We start from the raw sequence: 20,232 nt of genomic DNA, 5'->3' as shown, positions 1-20,232 counted from the left end.
GATATAATTATACTATAATTATAATTATAGTAAAATTTATTACTATAGCTTTATATGCTTTTTTGGTGCACATCAATTAAATGTAAATGGTAGCATGTCCTCTCAATGCTCTATTCAAATCCTACAAACAAGTTAATTTCTTTTTTTTATTATTAATGCTATTTTGTGTTTGTGCATGTTCTCCTGAATTAGCAGCATCTTTTCCTTGTTCCTGTTGCTCCAAGTCAGTGGTTAACACGATGGAAAATTCGGACAGACTTTGTGACCAAAATGCCTTTTTTTTTTTACCATGTACATGGTATTCTAAAACGTAACCTACATAGTTTTTTTTTTTCTTTTCCTTTTTTTTTTTTTTTACCACGTACACAGACAAGTATTGCCACGGACACGTTTGTTCTTGTAAAGACAAGTTGTTGACGATCCCTGATCCAAGAGACAGCACTTACCACCCCAAAAGCAGTAAAGACTAAACAGCTGAACTGACGAGGTGCCAAAATTTATAAAGAATGTAATCTGTGAAAGGGAAATCTGATTTTTTTTTTCTTGTAAAAATGTATAGCCCGATACTTGTGGTCCTTAATAGCTAATTTTCAAAAAAAAGTTGATAAACTCAGCATTTCCCTTTGCCTTTTAATTTATGACTAAAAGACATCTCATTCCTCAACGTCTATGAATGATCATTTTCAAATACCAGTACTTTAGCAACACGTATATGTGTTCAGGACTTGCACTGAACTTTCCAGTTGCTCTCCATTCTGACCAATAGGGTTCCGCTCTATCACGTGACCCCCACCCATTTCCGCGCACCGCTGTGACGTAGTGTCGCGCGCGTGTCAATGTTTATTCGTCGTTGTTATGTTACGTGGTGGTTTGTTTTCGATTTGGAATGGATTTAGAAGCGGCGTTTCAATTAGTAGGAGAATTTGGCATACACCAGAAACGGATGGTCACTATTTTAATTTTACTACAGGTGTTAACTTGTTTTAATTTACGTTGAATTAACGAGCTAGTTGAATTATCTTGTATTATCTTCTGATGTCAGTTGTAGAAATCTAACGGCGAAGGCCGTTATTCAGTGTGTCTAATGATTCTCTATCTAAAATAGCTAGTTTGAGACTGTCAATTATCCGTTTTTTCTGTTTTTGTCATCGTTTGCGGTTCACGATATGTTTTCAGTACAGCTTGCTAACCAGTTACGCAACTGATGAGATCTTTTTGATAACGTGTATTAGTACGGAAAACGTATTGCACTGTTGATTTGTCAAAGTCTGTACCTTGCTATTAGATAAAAACACGTTAGATAACGTTACGGAGTTTTGAAAAATCAAAGCTAAGTTAAGTGGATTAGTCAAACTAACAAATCTTATCCGGGTAAATAGCGAGGTAGCAGTCCTATGAAGAATTCACGTGTACGGTGGGAATAAGCGATCTGTTTGCATAGTTATATAGCTGTTATCCTTCGCTCAGCTTTTTCGTTTTCGTTCCTTAGATTTATATGGCATGCCAGTCGATGCTTATAGTGCTGGTTGGAGCTGTACCAAATTACCGTATTGAAAAAGGTTCCGACCTGACAAGTGAAGATGATCTAATAAAACATGTTACATTCACTGAAGACATCAGTTCTATCGTGACAGAGGTGGGAACAGTTATCTGTCTATAATTTGATACTCAATCCAACCCCTTCGATTTTGACCTTTAGCAGAAAACTTTCTTATGTTAACCTTTTATAACGATATTTTTAGAGTTTCTGTTAAAGAAAACTTACGAAGAGTAAAACGGTGCTTCCATCCTATGGCTTAAAACTTCATTACAATTTTGATGTGTAAATACAGCACAAAACTGTTGACAGATTTTATGACCATACCTTTTAATTGTGTATTTATTTAACTTTATTTTACAGTGGTTCCTGGTTAAGCATCAAGCTTACAAGGTGAACCTGGCTGGCTCTTTGTTTTTTGCCGGCGTTTTAATCGGCAATGTCTTTTTTGGACCACTTTCTGACAGGATTGGAAGGAGACCGGTGTTTCTTATAGGTATGAGGTCACAGATTATCCACTGAACAATAAATGCTAGCTTGTGTTTACCCAGTTTGCTTGTTACACTGAAGAGATAGTCTTTGCATTGAGGTTAGTCGAAAAATGATTTATGAAAAAGTCTCATGAGCTAATTTAGTGGTATGTGGGTTGGAAGTAATCAGAAAAAATGCACAAATTTTAAAATCGAATAATTTATCTGTGCAAAGTACTCGGATTAACTGCCTGGTGACTAATTAAATAGTCTTCAGAAAAAGTGTGTGAAAGTTCATGCAGTGCTTAAAACAAACTAATGAATATGCTCTGCATTGTACGGAAAACGTATTGCATTGTACGGAATTCCGTAGCATTGATATGTGCTTATGTCCTTGTCTTAGGTTTGTTTTTTGAGGTGCTGTTTGGTTATGTCACTGCATTCGCACCCAGTTATGAAGTGTTCGCAGTATCGCGCCTTCTGGTGGGCATAATGAATGGTGGCATGGGCTTGGTGTGTTTTGTGCTGACCCAGGAGTATGTGGGGAAGTCGTACTGGGCATTGACAGGTAAAATGTAACAGTTTGTGCCATTGACCTCCTTGATGTCAGTTTTATTTCTTGGCACTTTTTTTTTCAATGTTGTCTGTTTAGTGAATTGCATGCATAGATTTAATTGTACATTCTGTTTACAATAACAATAAGTATTCTATTTAAACAACTTTCTAATTAATAATGTGAAAATTAATGTGTAAATATTTAATAGAATTTGCCTATGTGTATTTCAAGATGAAAATAACTGCATAAGTTCAAAATACCCTCTTTAACTGGTTATGCTATCTTTAGCAAACATCTGCCATCAGATTATTTGCTGATGCTCTGGAGGAATTTAATCCTGTTTTTCATTTTAGAATTTCCACTATTTACAGATATCTCTATAGAACATTGTTTTTTGACAGTGGTGGTTTATTTTCTACTTTCTGTAATATTTGTGTGTGATTGAGTGAATTATAGGGACAGTTAAATATGTGGATTTCTAGATTCCACATATTCCAAATTTCTACATTTTTGTATAAACTATATGGACAAAAGTATTGACACCTGGCCGTTATACCTGCAGGAACTTTTATGACATCCCATTCTAAATCCATAGGCATCAGTATGGAGTTGGTCCCCCCATTGCAGCTATAACAGCTGCCAAACTTCTAGGAAGGTTTACCACAAGGATTTGGAGTTTGTTTGTGGGGAATTTTTGCCCAGAAGAGTATTTGTGAGGTCAGGCACTGATGCTGAACATGAAGGCCTGACTCGCAATCTCCATTCTACTTCATCCCAAAGGTGCTGGGATTGAGGTGCGGGCCAGTCTTCCCCACCAAACTCGCCCAACTATATCTTTTTTGGGCCTGGCTTTGTGCACTGGGGCACAGTCATGCTACAACAGAAAAGGGCCTTCCCCAAACTCTTTCCACAAAGTCAGAAGCATAGAATTGCCTAAAATATCATAGTATGCTGAAGCATTAAGATTTCCCTTCGCTGGAGCTAAAGGGCCTAGCCCAATTCCTGAAAAACAACTGTATACCATTTATGCACTGCACACCTCAGCACTCACCCCCGTTACTTTACTTGGTCTGTCACTTTGGGAGTTTCTGTTGTTCCTAAATGCTTCCGCTTTGTAACAATATCACTTACAGTCCACCATGGAATATTTAGCAGGGAAGATATTTCACAGACTTACTTATTGCAAAGGTGGCATCCTATGACAGCACCACGCTTGAATTCACTGAGCTCTTCAGAACAACCCATTCTCTCACAAACGTTTGTAAACCTGACTGCACAGCTAGATGCTTGATTTTATATACCTGTGGCAATGAGTCTGAATGAAACACCTGAATTCAATGATTAAGAGGTGTCATAATACTTTTGTCTATATAGCGTATAACTTCTCTCCTAAACTTGATATAGCCCTGAATTGTAGTTTGGTGGAGAGCCAGGGTTTTAGAAATGACTTTTTAATCCATTAACTGCTATTATCCAGCAGTATTCAGGAATTTCCTGCACCATGCTATTTTTTGTAGAAGATTTGTACTAACAGCTAGGACCGAAGTTAAGCATATATACACATAATCTGTTGACTGACAAGGTGCAATAATTTTTTTCACACCTGAAGATAATATTGAATTACCTTGAACACTAAGTGTTTCTTTCCTCCTGAATCCCTGTAAATAGTATTATAGCTTACAATAAAACTGACATGACATAAGTAATGTAACAAGCAGTATTTGTTTTTAATTTTTTCCAGGAACCTTCACCAATATGACGTTTGCTGTGGGAATAGCTCTCTTTGCTGCCCTTGGGTATTATGTAAGACCATGGCGTAGTCTTGCAACAGCAGCCAATTCTCCTGGAGTGCTTTTCTTCCTTTTATGTGTGTAAGTTCTGGGAGGGAAAGCTATTTTTCTACGTGTTTTTTGTTGTTATAAGCTTTGTCGTGATATCTGTGGTGGTCAATAATGTGAAACACTTTTTTTTTTTTTGGTAGTTTCTGTACGATCAATAGCGCTGTTCGTAGCTGCTACCTTCTGCTAGCATAGTTGCCACAAACTATATTCCAGATTATTCTAATACATTTTCTAGAAAATGGATCTAAGTACAACTATTGCACCATTAATTACTTCTGTCAGTGGCAGAGTTTTTTTTTTCCTGTCCAACTTTTATTGACATTGAAACATCTATATCAAAAGGACTCTTGAAAATTGACATTTTTGAACAAGGACACAACTTCAGAGGTGTAATGTCCTTTGCAGTACACACCTTTTGTTAAAGTACAGTACCAGTCAAAAGTTTGGACACATCAAGCCGCCTACAAAGGAAGTGATATAATGTCGCCGCACACGATCTGGCCACCTGACTTAAACACAGTAGAAATGATTTTGGAGGAGTCCAGAAGCAGTTGGGGTTAAGTGCCATGCTCAGGGGTCCAGTGGTTTCACTAATTCGTTCACAGGATTTATTAAGTTGTGAGCATGTTTTACTAAATTGTTCCTTTGTTTTAGTTAAATCATATCCATGTTTTATTAATTCCTTCCCTCGTTTTAGTTTAATCGTGGCCACGTTTTACTAAATTGTTCCTTCGTATTAGGGAAATCAAAGCCACACTTTATTAATTTGTTCCCATGATTTATATCATTTTTACCATTATATCATGAGCAGGGCTCCGTAGGGACAGTGGGTGGAATGCAATTTCATCACAGATCACTCACAGTCATACGATTTATGCAGTTTGGAGACACCAGTTCACTTAAGTGTTCACTCAAGCCCTGTTCGACTGACTTTAACGGCTCAAATGTACCAGAAATATTGGGGGGAAAGATGGGAAAATTAGCCATTGTAAATTTGCCATATTCCATTGTATGTGGGAATTAAAAATAACTATGTGATTATATATAGTTTAAAAAAAAATAATGTTTTGTGGGGGGGGGGGGGGGGGAGTGTGATTATGAGAATGGACATGAAGGTGCTTCTATGTGAAGTTTGTTTTTTTTTCCTATATGTTCTTGTAATAAGATCAACTTTACTTGATTTATTATTATTATTATTATTATTATTATTATTATTATTATTATTATAACAACAATAATAATAATGTATTAACGTGTTCCCATGATATATAATAATAATAATGATGATGATTATTATTATTAATTCATTTAAAGATGGGATGGCTACGTTCTTATTTCTTCATGTGAACCTGAATGAGTTTCACTGCTTTCTTTGATTAGGACCTTACCTGAGTCCCCACGCTGGCTGTACTCCCAGGGGCTCACAGAGCAGGCTGAGCAGGTGCTGCAGGACATGGCCTCCCAGAATGGGAAGGATAGGGTGGTGGTGAAGCTCAAGAGGTGCATGGATCCAGGTGGGCCAGTTTTCACTGGCCCTGGAGTTCTGGCTCTGGTGACCCACTCCATACTCCGGTGGAGAACTGTGGTACTAATGTATGTGTGGTAAGTGCTTCTGTGATAAGATTGTCTGCTGTGGACCAGTCTTTGAGTACATGAAAGCTGCTTTTGTTGTACTGGTGCACATACTCGGTAAACCTCAAACACCGGCAGTATTTTCTGCCCCCTCTATATGAGCTATCAAATATTATAGAAGTTTTCAAGATGTCCCTGTAACCTTCTAAGGTTTATTATGCATATTTAGTCATCCAGTACTGGGTGACATGGTAAATTGGACCCTGCTCCCAGAAGTGTAGGACAAAAGGCAGGGGATGCCAGTCTGTTGCAGGCCAATGACATGCACATCATGGAAGATATTTAGAGACACTAGTTCGCCTCAGGGCACATTTTTGGACTGCAGGAGGACATCTGCGCAACACAAGGAGAACAGAACAGGGTGGGATTTGAAACCTAGTTCTGGAGATTTGGCGACACTGTGTCACCAGAATGTTTATGACATTGATGGATGTAATTTTATTCAAAAAAAGTGTATTGGCACCTCAGGGAGATGTCTACAATAAGCAAGCACCTTAGTCCATTGCAAACTTCTGGGAATCTTCTAAGTTGGAAAATTTCCATGGGAATTAACGGTAATGTAGGGGAATTAATAGGAATAAACTGAAATTTTTCAATATTTCCACAATTCCTCAGATTAACTTCTCATTGAAAGTCTCTGGAAAGTTTCCACCCCATTGCATCCCTACTTCCCATGGAAAGTGGAAAATTTCTAGAAATTTAACAGAAATTTTCTGCCCCTTTGAACGAAACACAAAAAGTCATGCAATTAAAAGGAGGTCAGTTAATAATTAAACACAAGCTGAGGGATGTATTAATGTTAATATTTTCTCCTGAAAAGCATAGTGAAAATAATATTACTGCTGTCATTGTGCTTATGTGGCTTAGGGACTAAGCTGAGTTGTATGATGATTCTGTTGATTGTTTGTGTGCAAAACCGGAAAAGAAAGAGACGTCATTAGATATACTACAGAGTTCCACCTGGTTTATTCACAACTTAATTTGCTGCAAAAAACGGTATAGGCTCTCATCTGGTTCCATGGGTATGCAATATATGGATGATAAACAAAGGAAGCTGTTATAACATTTCACCTTCTAGAAAGTGACTCAGCTTTGCAGTGTGCTTATCATGAAACTGAAATACTTGGACAAATTGTGAGAATCTGTAATACTTACTGCCATGACTTGTTTAAATATTTGTCATTTGGTTTTTAATGGGGCATTTTGTATTTGTGTTCGAGGTATGCCTGCAGTCTGGTGTATTACGGGTTGACAATGAACGGTAGTGAAAGTACTGGGAACCGCTACTTTCGTGTAGCAATGTTTGGATTGGTGGAGCTACCTGCATACCCTCTTTGTATGTACTTCATTAATAAACAATGGTACGTTCTCAATTCTTAATCCTTAATTCTTCTTTCCATATGCTGTGTGATATTTGGACATTTCCATTTAACTCGTTGGTATGTACAGTAGAAAATTCTGGAAGGTAAACATTCATATTTTATTATTTGAGTCAGCTGCAGCATCTCTCCACAAACTTGACGTGTCAGTTTAGGCATGTTTTTTGAAATAAAAGATTTTAAGTAGATGCTTGAAGATGCATTAACAATTCTTGTTTGTAAGGGCTGGAAGACGGAAATCGGTTGCAAGTTTTCTAGTCTTTGCAGGAGTTTCCTGTTTATTGACAACATGGATACCAATTCATGAAGGTACATCCTTTTTGTAAAATGATTTTAAATTGTTAATTGATATCCCAATTCCCAATTGAATGAAGCAATTGACCTTTTTTCAGGGTCATGGTTTGATGCTACCACTTTAGCCTTATTAGGAAAGCTTATGGTCAGTGCTGCCTTCAACATTGTCTATGTTTATACATCGGAACTGTATCCTACGATTATCAGGTAATTTTTACTCATTTATTTACCTCTTTACTTGTTTATGAAATTTTAATGTGATGTTAGTATGATTTGACCGTGTGTTCTGTCTCTCAAATGGTTTTCCAGGTAAATGTATTTAGGTATTATATAGGTTAGGTGGGTGCATTTTTATGTGCAGCTTGCAGTGGTTTTTACCAGCATAAAGTGTATGATGTATACTTGTGTGTGCGGTTGTTGTTGATAAGTGGTTTACTTTGGTATTTTCTGGTTTTTCATGCAGAATTTTGTTTTCTCTACATGATGAATGGAATTTGATTTAAATTATTTGCATTTTTTCTACAATGTGTAGAAATGCCGGACTTGGAATCTGTTCAATGTCCTGTCGATTGGGGGGAATTTTAGCACCATTTGTGCCTTCTCTGGTATGTGAAGCAAAATAATAATAATAATAATAACAATATCAAATTTTAAAATCAGTATGTGTAATATACATAATTATTATACAGGATAACTGTCGAGCATGGTCTGTAACAGTTATTAAAACTAATAACCCAAAGGTAACTAAAATGTTCTTCAGAAGTTTTTAGGTGAAATGAGTTGCGAGGGCTATAGTTTCTTGCAGTTGCATATTGAGACTTCACCTGGTTTTCATCTATATCTGAATAATCGGTAATGGTAATTAAACACACAAATAGATACATTTTTTTTCCATGACCTTAATAAACACTTTGATTGAGCTTTGTGGTCTTTATTAGAGAAATGTGCAAACTTCTGATAATTACTTATGCTAATTTTAATCGGATTCCATGAATTTGACCTTATTCTGTCTGTATAACAGTGTGCAAATTGTTATTGGGATATAGATGATAATCTGTTGAGTCAGAATAACATAACAATAGAGAATGGTTCACAAAGATTCTGTGCTATATTTGTATGTATCTAGCATCCTGTCTTTCACCTGCTGATAACCATGCTTTGGTGTGTGCTGTTTATCGCACCCTATTGATTTCTGTGCCCTGGTAGAGAGGTGTTCACCAGTCCATGCCCTTCATGGCATTTGCCCTCACCGGCATTTCTGCGGGATGCCTGGGTCTGATTCTCCCAGAGACTCTCAACAGGCCCATCGCAGAGACACTGGAGGAGCTGCAGAACCCTCCTTACCAGCGTATTCTGGAAAAGGAGGTGCGTATGTGCATTTAGAATTTCTGTATAATGAGAACATTACATTTCCATCCATTACGGTCCAAATTAGTGTTCCTGTTTAAAAAAAAAAAAAAAACGTTGAATGAAAATTAAATTTGAAATGTATGATTCTTCTGTCATTTGCTACTTTTCTTGAGCATGTTGTTTTCTATTACTGCCAGTCTTGTTTAATTTCTGCAGTGAAACTTCTGTAAAGAGATTAGAATGTCTATTTTATCTGCTATATGTTTGACAGCAGTCAACATTTGAGGCGTTTGACGTTCATTGCTATGTAATTTGTCTGTTGTGTCTTTGTGGCTCCTCTTGACACCATGCAATACATCTGTATCTGAGTCTGGTATATTAGCTGTTTTGATGTTTTTTTTTGTCTTCAACAGGTTTACTTATTTGAAGAGGACCCCTCAAAACATAAAGTACCAGAGTAAAAGGGTTCTGAAAGAAATGGCCCTATGTAATTCAACAAAGATGACATTCCAAAGAAAGGCAGCTTTGTCTCAAATCAACAACAGCAAATTATTCTATTTGGAAATATCTCTGTTAAGCAATATATGGATACAGGAGCCCCGATCTTGGGAGCCTTTGACCTGCTTACTAATGCTGCCTTTGCATAATGAACCGAATTACTGTGGATGTTCTTGATCTGCAGATTGAAAACAAATTTATCTTACGCTCACGTTGTGCCTTTTGAAAATGTTATTTCACCTGTAAATATCACGAGTTTAAGGTATATTATGACAATGGTTATGGTTATCTGTTGCTAAAATGGACAATGCTATCATTACTACCAAAGTTCATAAAAAATAAATTTTGTTTTGCAACTGTTTTAACACTTGCTGTTACATTATACATTACAATGTTTCCCTCTTTTTGATCTGCTGGTCAGGTCTTTTGCTGCTCATTAAAAAGATTTAAAATTATGTTGTATGGAAGTTATAAATGGAAGTCAAAACTATTAGATTAGCAGAGTGCTGGGTTGGTGTTTATTAAGACCATTTTGAATATACATGTTGTCTAGTCATCAGACTTGTATGGCCGAATTAAAGCAGAACATTGTGTGACTTATTTGACTCTACAACACTGTTTTAGGTAAAGGTGCAAGGTTAGGGCTGGGTAGGAGTAAATAATATCATTGTTGGAATTAGGGTTTTCCCCCCATAGAAATGAATGGATGGTCCCCACAAAGATATGAGTACAAGTGTGTGTCTGTGTGTGTGTGTTATATTTTGACGTTATGGGGACCATTTTTTCCATCCCCACAAGGGGAAACTCACAAGGGGAATTTTATAAAAAACTGTGACTGTAATCAAAAAAACTAAAAATGTCAAATATCCTGTATTTTGTTTGATTACTGCTCATTGGGATTAGGGTTTTGTCCATAGAAATGAAGATATGAATACAAATGTGTGTGTGTGTATATATGTGTAAAAATATTTACAGAAGTGTGATTTTGTTATCGTATATTTCATAGTACTTTTTTATAATAAAATTTTTGTTTTGATATATTGAATGATAAGTTGTGCTTTATTCCCAAAGATATCCAAACAACATTTCCCATAGCAAATTTTTTTGATAATTTGTAATTAATTTAATTTCAGTATGTTGGCACATTTTTATAAATCACACCTGATGCTATGGCTTTGCATGAAAGATTTTGCTGTGATTCTCGAATCCTTTTCATTATTGTTTATGAAACAATTTGTTGTATTACATCAGTGGAAATCTAAGGCAAAACGAATAGCAGTAAATAAAAGCTAGATGCTTTATTTCCTTTAATTTCCTGGCACAGTAAGAAACCATGTAGCATTTATAAATAATTCCACACTATTGCAGATTTCTTAAAATTTCCTTTTGTTTTATGTTTGAGATGCAGATTTGAATATTTTGACTTATTCAAAAATCTAGAACTAAAGAAAATGTAATCTATAAATGCTTTTCCTGAATATATATGTATGTTAGTGTGACCATCCATAGCTATTATGTTTATGAGAAAAATAGCAACCTTCCACTAGATGTCGCTGTTGTTCATATTTACTGTTTAAAGGTTAACGGGTAGTTTAATGCAGCAGTACAACAGGATTCAGTATCTACAATTTCAAAGAACAAAAACCACATAATGTTTTTCTTCTTTTCTCACACGAAATAATGATACCCTGTGGCAAAGTTGGCCAATGCAGCTGGTTCAACAGGTATAACTATCAAGTTTAAAAGGTATAACTGCAGATGTTCTGATTATATCCTGTTGTTTCTTAGTGCAGTTTCCCATCACAGGATTCTGTTTCGCAAACAATTGGCAACAAACGTCGTTAACCTAGGTGTGACCTTGCATAGCAAGATAATGCATTTAAAATGAATCTTGAACAAGAGATAGTAAATAAAATAAGGATCAACTTTAGATATGTTTCTCTGAACAAATACAAGGGGGAAAACAGTCTTTGATAGTAAGTTTAAGCAAATGTATTTAAAACCTGATTTGTCTCACCCCTCCTTTCCAGAAGTATAAAAAGTCATGGAAGACTTAAGAAGTGGGTCAGGATGTGTCTTTCTGTTGACAGTATTGAATAGAAAATTGATCACTGCAAGACAGAGTTCAAGTCTGAACATGTATCTAATACCAATAGAAGCCTATAAGAAACGAAAGTCTGAAATTATGGACATGGATATGGTACCTCTATACCACACTTTAGCTAAAATACGGAAGGATCAGTTACACATTCCTAGAATGATTGTATTAGTGTGTACCCACAACAAAGTGAAAAGTTTGTGTTTAAATCAGCAGTAGTATTTAATGATTTTTCCCCAAGGTCTAATATGCATCAGCTAAACTTAGCCAAGGACCGTGGGGGGTGGGGTAAATTTCACTGACTGGGGCAAGGGTCCCCCTCCGTAGATTTTGCCAACCTGGGGGCAATGGTACGGTCCAGAATACGTTGTGTTTCTACTATTTGAGTACCCCTGACTTAATCAATCCTTGAAGTCCATGATTCGGAACAGTTTTCATGGATGTTGCAGATAAATCAATTATTTCATCGGGAGTATCACCAGACCTCACCAGGTATTTCTTGTTTGGAATCCTGAACATTTCCAGTTATCTTAAGCACCTTAACATACACTAGGATAACAATGCAGGAATATGGAGGAAAGAATTAATCATGGAAATCACAGTAGAACAATTCACTAGGGATGGTGTCAAAGAAACAATTGCTTGAAGTCCAAAACAGACAACAAAAAAAAAAACATATAACCAGGGGTCTACATGTTAATATGCTAGTTTTTCTAACCATTCCTGTGTCTAAAATAGTTGCGGGCCCTTGAAGACCACAAGATATTCTATGAGTAGCAGGAAATATCAGGGATGCCCCTGATATATCTCAGCCCCCATAGTGGGAGTAACATCTGAGTTGTTGGCAGGAGGTGAATTTATACATGGAGGTTGTGAGTGTGGTTCTGTATGAGGAAAAACCTGATTCTAAGCGTATGTTACTGAGTACTGCACCATTAAGACAGAGTGTATCTAATAGGTGTGCAATCTTCATTATTACTTCCTAGGTCGGCATGTCACCCTCTGCTATAATCACACTTTATAACTTTTCTACTTCCAGGAGTTGCACACGTCAGGGAACTACAGCGTTTGCTGTTATATTGTAGAATTAAAACGTGTAGTTCCCTCACCCAGGAAATGTTCTCACAGCTGTGGATATTGCAGTTCCTAGGAGCAACTGAGAAGCTGCAAAATGATAGATGGACAAAAAAGTAAATATGTTCTGTCACTGTGATTTAGGTGGATTAGTGATGTCTAAGACCAGGGCTATAACAGAGCTATTTCCCAGCTACGGTTCAACCTTGTGGCTTCTGCTGAACTCCTGAACGCTATATGACCTAATTTGGTGGGCTGTTTTCACACCTATTGTAGCTTCTGATCATAATTACACCCTATAAATTGTTTCCTGTCAGTGCAACTGTAGTGCCAGCGCCTTCCTAACTGTGGTTGCAACGCATCAGCTACAACACAGTGATAGATGTGAACCTGATCGACTGGAAAACCAGTTTTGCTCCTGGCTATTTTCTAAGTGCTGTTCGTCCCCAACCTATTGCTAGTCTATTGAGAATGACTAAGATCAAATTTCAATATTTTCTGCTTTTTGTAGGTTCATCTTTTTTATTTCAACTGACAGTTACAACCACCTTTGAAGATGTTGTGGAAATATACTGGATCAGTGGCTGGATAATTATGATACATTCATGTTGCGCTTATAGTCACTAAGCATTTAATGAATTTTTTTTGTGCTGAAACACATAATTCTCATTTGCTTCATTCCTCCACCCCCCGCCCCCCATTTGCCTGTTGGTTATGGAACACCCTGAACAGGATGCCAGTCTGACACAAAACACTTTCTGCTAATGAGTTTACTAAGATTATGAACTTGGCAGTTACACAAAGACCCACCCACTAAAGCTGTGGAGCTTCAGCACATACCAAATCTATCAGCTTAAATTTATTAGATCAGACCAGCTCGTTTAATTGATTCTGGTATTCTCTTTGTCAGATTCCTAACAGGCAAAGCATTTCACCTAACAAAACCATGAAGTACTTAACCCAAATACCCTGCTTTCACTCCTGCAGCCAGATTGTTGCACCACTCTGAGGCTCCACCTGTCAGTTTCCTGATATCTTCTGTTGAAAACTTTGCCTTGTCTGTGCAGCCAGGACTCCTTGACCCAAGTTAACTCTACCAAACAATGACACGTTTTCTCTTGCCTTATTCTACAAATTCTGTAACTGATGTAAATCTGTAAATGTATGCTGATTATAATAACAATAAAGGGAAACTCCATCCACTTGATCAGTACAGGATTAATAGGAGCATGGAGATAATCCTAGACAGCACAAGGCACAAGGCAGAGGAATTCACTATTAAAGACTTTTTTACAATGAAATCCATCCAACTTCCTACCACTTATCCAGTACTTATCCAGTAGGGTCACAGGGGGCTTATACAAAGCAATACAGGACACAAAACAACTTCCTTTGTAGATTATGTCGTCTGAAATGCAATTAATCAATGCACATATTGAGGTGCACTGCCTTTCAAGCAGTATCATTGGGTATGATCTTGATTTTATCACATAAATTGAAATTCATTTGTGGATGTTCATACTGTGACACACAGCTGGAGACCAAAACATGCTTCTCACCCTGATGAAACAGCAGAGCGACTTCACTTCCTGCTACACGCACCACTCTACCATCTCATTATAGTCCTATCTTCATGAAGAGTTTGAGGATAATTACTCTGTTTAGAGCCAGCAGGAAGCCTGATCTGCAGCTTACTAACCCACACTAGACACCACGTCTCCTTCTTAATGGCACCACTTAACAGGTACCACTTCAGGAAGCCATAATGTAAGATGACCTTTGACCTCTGCCACAAAGCCAGCTTGTCTTTGCTGATTTTTCCGAATGACGAAAATCACCTGCAACTTTCGAGAACTATTTACTCCAGGAACAGTGTTTCCATGACATTACAGGTGTTTAAAAATTATCTTCATCCTTGCAGTGAAACAAATTAATGAATTATTAGAATCTGTCAGTCAGGCACAATGCATTATTTTCTTAATATTGGGATGTTTAAAAATGAAGCAATTTGGTCTGAGCCTCAATTTTAGGAAACGATCGTGAGGAAAAAAAATCAAACTATACAAATGTCTTTGAAAGACATTTATCTAGTACAGGGTTACAGTGATCCTGGGACTGATCCCAATAAGCAAAGGGCACAAGATATAACTTATGAAGGATTTTGAATTATTGAGTAACAGGACCTAATAGAACTGAGCATTAAACTATTCTAAAAGTACTGTAGAGAATCCTTAACAACAAAACAGCAAGGACTACATGAGACACTCTGTGGTACCAAGCAATTAGAAGACAAATGGATGAAGTAACAACTCTGTGTTTAGCTGACTATACATGAACAGCAACTGTGAAGCTTTGCTGTTAGTTGGACATGAATTTATGAAAGTACTATTTGTTACAGGTCTAGGGTTGTCAAGCTATTGGAAATGCACGGCCAAGGCTGCTATGAGTTTCACAGTGAGCTGTTGAGTAGTTCTGAGCTATCACAACAATCCAAGTTATTTGTCATTGTGTTTAAGAGATTTAGGCCAGCAAAAATGTTTCGTAAAAAGTGTTTTTAAAAACCTTTCAGATTATTTTAACACTTAACACTGAACATAATTACTAAATATAAATTTCTGAATACCAAATATGAGTTAAAAAAATACAATACCAAAAATGTGTACATTAAGAAAATAGTGCTTTATTGATGGGGTACCAAGGTTGATGCAGTGGTTTGCACTGTTGCCTCACAGTGCTGAGACTCGGGTTTGAGTCTCTGCTGGGGTTTGCATGTTCTCCGAGTCATAATGGGGTTTCCCCCAAAAAACATACTGAGGTCACTTGGTGCTACCAAATTGCCCATAGGTGTGAATGTGCCCTGTGATGGGTTGGTGCCCTGTGATGCCCCATCTTGGGTTATTCCCCACCTTGTGCCCAGAGGCTCTGGACACCTATTGACCTTGAATAGGACAAATGGTGAGGGATGCTTTGCTGATTTTATACAGATTAGTTTTATCTGCAATGTCCATCCATTCATCCATCTCCCATAAACTTGTGCTGTTTGGCAGTGACCCAGGAGGGCAATTTCCCATTGTAGGCTACAAGTTCACAACTACGGGCAATTTTAAAACACCTATTTAACTAATCACATGTTTTTGTGGTGCAGGAGGAAACTGGAGCGCACAGAGGAAACCCACTCAAATACAGGAACCTCTAAGCCTGCAGGCCACATTGTTAATTTGTAATATTTGCTGTTTGTGATTTGCAATAATTATCATCCATTTTTCCAATTTCTAATTGATAATCTTGATCGCGGTCACAGGGAAGCCTAGAGCATATATAAAGGTTATAATTATATTATTAGTAGTACACTGCTTTGCATTATATGAATACTACATTTGGTAATTCAGTGTTACAGGTTTGACTGCTGGGTGAGCTGAACCTTTAGTGATAATAAGAAACATCCGGAATGCTCAGAAACTATGGATCTGCAGTTAAGTTACTTCTGGAAGCCTGATAGTGGCACACCAAGACAAGCACACACATGTGCACAAAGAGATGCAGATCATTTCTTTACTGTTCTTAAAAAATACCATTTTTTTAATCTCCCTGCTCCTCTGGCATCAAGCCAGGTGCACGTATTGTAATGGAAATAAATGAGTGTGAATGAGAGAACAGCCAGAGGCCTATGTCAGTCATGAACTCTGGAGGAGGTCTGAGCTTGTCTTCGGAGGAGCTGACTGGAGGAATGCTGCAATAGCAGATGTTGTCTGACATAGCCAATAATTATCCTTCACCTTGGTGGATCGTGTTTAAATTTCCTCCCCTTTTTTGTGTGAATGGCTCGTGTCTTAAAGGGTCTTGTCCAGTAATTGAAACAGAGAGCACCTCCTCTGAGTTACAATGAAGCTCGCGTTTGACTCTTCCTTAAGACGGGCATGACCCCAAACTATAACACTGCTAAATCAGTGATTCTCAAGCTGTGGTATTTGTATCGACCGGTGATACTCAGAATGGCGTCAGCTGGCATGTATGAAGAGCATGGTAATTTGCTGCATGCACTGAAAAAAATAGGAATTAAAGTTGATTCATGGTTAGCACTGTTGCCTCACACCTCTGCAACCAGGGTTTGAGTCTCTGCCATGGCTCCATGATCTGGAGTTTACATGTTCTTGTGTCATTGTGCAGTTTCCTCCACAGTTACCAAATTGCCCATAGGTGTGAGTGAATGGGTTATGAGTGAGCCCTGTGATGGGTTGGTGCCCCATCCTGGGTTGTTCCCTGCCTTGCTCCTGTAGCATCCGGGATTGGCTCTGGACCCCCTGCAACCCTGAATAGGACAAGCATTTGGATGGATATTCAATGTTGTGAAACATTTGGGATGGATCAACTTGCTCAACAATGCACACGGCTCTTCCTGAGCTTTAGTCTCTGCTTAAAGCTTACTGCACTCGAGCAGACTTACACCTCTCAGTGAAGTGCTCAGGTTACCGGGATTTTTAAAATAAACATTCAGGTTACTGTGTTTTTTTACTAATTTCTATGGGGAAAACTCTAATCCCAACATGATGACCTTAACCCCTCCCCAGCCCTAACCTTAATCATTAGTAACAAAACAAAATTCAAGACTTTTGGCATTTTTAGTTTGCTGATTGCATTCACAGATTTCAGTGCAATTTGAACACACAGGTTTGACTTTTTATCTTTGTGTAGACTCTCCATTCATTTATACTGGGAAAACTCTAATCCCAACATGACGACCTTAACCCCTACCCAGTCCAAATCTTAACCATAAGTAACCAAACAAAATACAATAATGGTCCCCACAATGTCAAAATAACATAATTTTATCATATTGTGGGGACATGTGGTCCCCATAATGCAATATATACATAACCCCCCCCCCCCCCCCCAAAACACACACACACACACATACTTCTTCAAACTGAAGGAGTTCCCACATATACTGAACTCATATTGGCTGCTTTTCCATAACTCCCTGGTTCAGTTCATCCCAAACCATCTTTACTAGGTGACGGTAGAGGCCAGGTCATCGGCTGCATTACTCCATCACTCTCCTCCTTTGGCAAATAGCTCTTACACAACCTGGAGGTGTCCTTGAGGTCCTGCTGAAAACCAAATGACAGCCCAAGTGAGCGCAAATACTGCGGTAGCCATGGGGGTTAATTGTGCCTTACAATCGAAATAAATCACAAGAGTGTCACAAGCAAAGCCCTCCTAACATGACACCTTCTCACCCGTTCCTCATGGTGGGACCCAGATATGCGGACTTCATCCATTCACTTTTGAAGCATCGCACAAAAACACGGCAGTTGGAACCAGAATCCTCAAATGTGAACCGTCTATCATCCTCTTCTTGTGTTTCTTGGCCTAAGGAAGTATCTTCTTATTGCTGTTCTTAAGTAGTGGCTTTGTGGCAGTGAATTTGCCAAGGAGGCCTATCCCACCGGTTCTGCTGAACAGTTGATCTTGACATCTGTCCGCTGCTTGAATCCGAGTCATTTGTTTGGGCTGTAATCTGAGATGTGGTTAACTGGCAATTTCTGAGGTAATTCTTGTTCTGTCCTTCTGTGGTTGTCCTCATGAGAGTGAGTTTAATTAGATAGTTTTAGAAGCAACCGATAGCTTTTACAACTGTACTTAAAGAAGTTCTAGATTTTTCTTTATCCTTTACAATCGTTTAAGAAGACTATGAGATACAGTCATCCATCCTTCTGTTTATTCTAGGCTAGAGTTTTGTAATTCTCTTTACTTAGGTATCCCTCACGCATTGTTGTTTTGTCCTCAGCTGGTGCAAAATTCCGCTGCCAGATTCCCGACTGGTACCAGGAAAAGGAAGCACGTAACCTGTAATCCTGTGCTAACCTCAACATTGTCTGACAGTTTGATATAGAGTGGATTTTAAAGTTTCATTAATTCTGTTCAAGGCATTGCGTGGTCAGGCTCCTTCTTATATTGTTGATATATGCCGTATCAATTCTAGTCCCGCCCTTCTTAGGTCAAGTAACAGTCAAGTAACTGTCCCATGTGCCTTTTCCCCATTTATTCAGCCTCATCTTTTGTTTAATTTATTGGTTTATTTTTCCCTGTTGTCTGGTATTTATTTATGTCTTTGTGTTGTATCTCTGTATTTGTTCTACTGTGCCTGCGCCTTGTCTGATTATGATCTGTGGTTCTTGTGTTCCTAGTCTTTTGTAGTGTAGGCAGCCCTCAGTTTTTGTTAATATTCCCTAGTCTCTATGGTGCTTAATTGTAATGCACCCCACCTGTTCCTTGTTGCCCTGAGACCTTTTGCCATGTTAGAGTTATGGGTTTCACCTGTCCTGTGTCACATCTTATTATTTGTGTATTTAAGTGCTTGCTTTTGTTTTGTTCTTTGTTGGTTCGTTGTGGCTGAATCTCTGTTACCCTGTGTTGTTGTACTGATTCCCTGTGCTGTAGTTTTCTCTGTTAATTACTGCAATCTTCCTCAGTACTTCCCTGCCTTTAGTATTGTGCTCCCAGTGTTGCTCCCTGCCCTAATTTCTGTTTTATCCGTTTGTTTTGACCCCTCACGGTCACTTTATTTTCTGGCTATTCATTTGTTTTTGTTAATAAATCCTGCTTAGTTGGAGCCATTACATGGATCGTCTCTCCTTCCGTCATGCCTCGCCATAACGTCAGCTTCATTTGCTGCTTCCATGTTCTAAGTTAACGATGAAAGGAGACTGGGATTTTGCTGCAGCTCCTTAACTGTGGGATAACCTGCCTGCTCGTATTCTGTACAGCCAGGGGCGCCGTAAGGGGGAGGAAACCTAGGACGATTCCAAGGGCCCCTGAGCGACAGGGGCCCTAAAAAATTAGGAAAATAACTGGATTGCTTTAGACTGGGGGGCCTAATATGATATGCTTTCATGGGGCCCAAAATCTCTAGCAGCGCCCCTGTGTACAGCACTTGGGTAATTTCAGCTGATTTTAAACATGATATGTAAATAAATTTGACCTTCATATTTAAGACTACACAGGAGTGCAGAGAATAATTTAAATTGCATTCCATATTTAAAGAAATTATAAAGATGTGAAGGGCTATATGAAACAATTGTAAGCTGCACTGGGGACTCATCTTTCATAAAAAGAGATTAATCAGAAGAACCCAAGTGAATCGGATGATCGTTGATTGATTACACATGTAAATTCCACCTCAGTCAGTGTAAACAAAGGAAAGGAGTCATGTTGAATGAAAAATGTAAGGCTTAAGACAACTGAGACAATGGTATCCTTTGATCTCAACTATTTCAACTATCACATACGGAGAAAACTCGTAACGGTACAATACACTGTTTATTACAGTATACAGCACACTACTATATAAACATTCACAAATATACTAAAAATCTTATACGTGGTGCAAATTCGACATTAAAACAATATTTAAAGATGGTTGACACAAACCTACCAGTACAGTCTGCTTGAAGTATCGCTTATCGACCAATTCGCTTAACGACCTAGTTGTAGGAACGGAAG

At 38.1% G+C, this 20,232-nt stretch overlaps 1 protein-coding gene across 2 annotated transcripts; it reads left to right on the top strand.

Annotated features, from left to right (window-relative positions):
• Window positions 1–99: 99 nt before the first annotated feature.
• On the top strand, window positions 100–10,595 carry slc22a15 (solute carrier family 22 member 15). Of its 2 annotated transcripts, XM_023840946.2 has the most exons (12): window positions 100–970; window positions 1,490–1,636; window positions 1,901–2,033; window positions 2,411–2,575; window positions 4,305–4,434; window positions 5,785–6,006; window positions 7,257–7,397; window positions 7,639–7,724; window positions 7,808–7,916; window positions 8,242–8,314; window positions 8,916–9,074; window positions 9,473–10,595. In XM_023840946.2, the coding sequence occupies exons 1-12, from the start codon at window positions 887–889 to the stop codon at window positions 9,518–9,520; spliced, it is 1,497 nt and encodes a 498-aa protein (XP_023696714.1). In that variant the 5' UTR covers window positions 100–886; the 3' UTR covers window positions 9,521–10,595. The 2 variants fall into 2 exon arrangements, with proteins under 2 accessions (XP_023696714.1, XP_072565693.1); XM_072709592.1 differs by lacking the exon at window positions 2,411–2,575.
• Window positions 10,596–20,232: the final 9,637 nt, after the last annotated feature.

This window comes from Paramormyrops kingsleyae, chromosome 3 (assembly GCF_048594095.1).
Source record: "Paramormyrops kingsleyae isolate MSU_618 chromosome 3, PKINGS_0.4, whole genome shotgun sequence".
NCBI classification, from domain to species: domain Eukaryota; kingdom Metazoa; phylum Chordata; class Actinopteri; order Osteoglossiformes; family Mormyridae; genus Paramormyrops; species Paramormyrops kingsleyae.
Note: the sequence above shows the minus strand (reverse complement) of the source record. Positions and strands in the feature narration are given on the sequence as shown.

What these genes read in the sequence shown, in the direction of transcription:
- slc22a15 (XM_023840946.2), top strand. Translation starts at nt 887, where the DNA reads ATGGATTTAGAAGCGGCGTTTCAATTAGTAGGAGAATTTGGCATACAC. An exon ending in TCAGTTCTATCGTGACAGAG is followed by an intron (nt 1,637 to 1,900) that starts GTGGGAACAGTT and finishes TTTATTTTACAG; the next exon opens with TGGTTCCTGGTTAAGCATCA. An exon ending in GAGACCGGTGTTTCTTATAG is followed by an intron (nt 2,034 to 2,410) that starts GTATGAGGTCAC and finishes TCCTTGTCTTAG; the next exon opens with GTTTGTTTTTTGAGGTGCTG.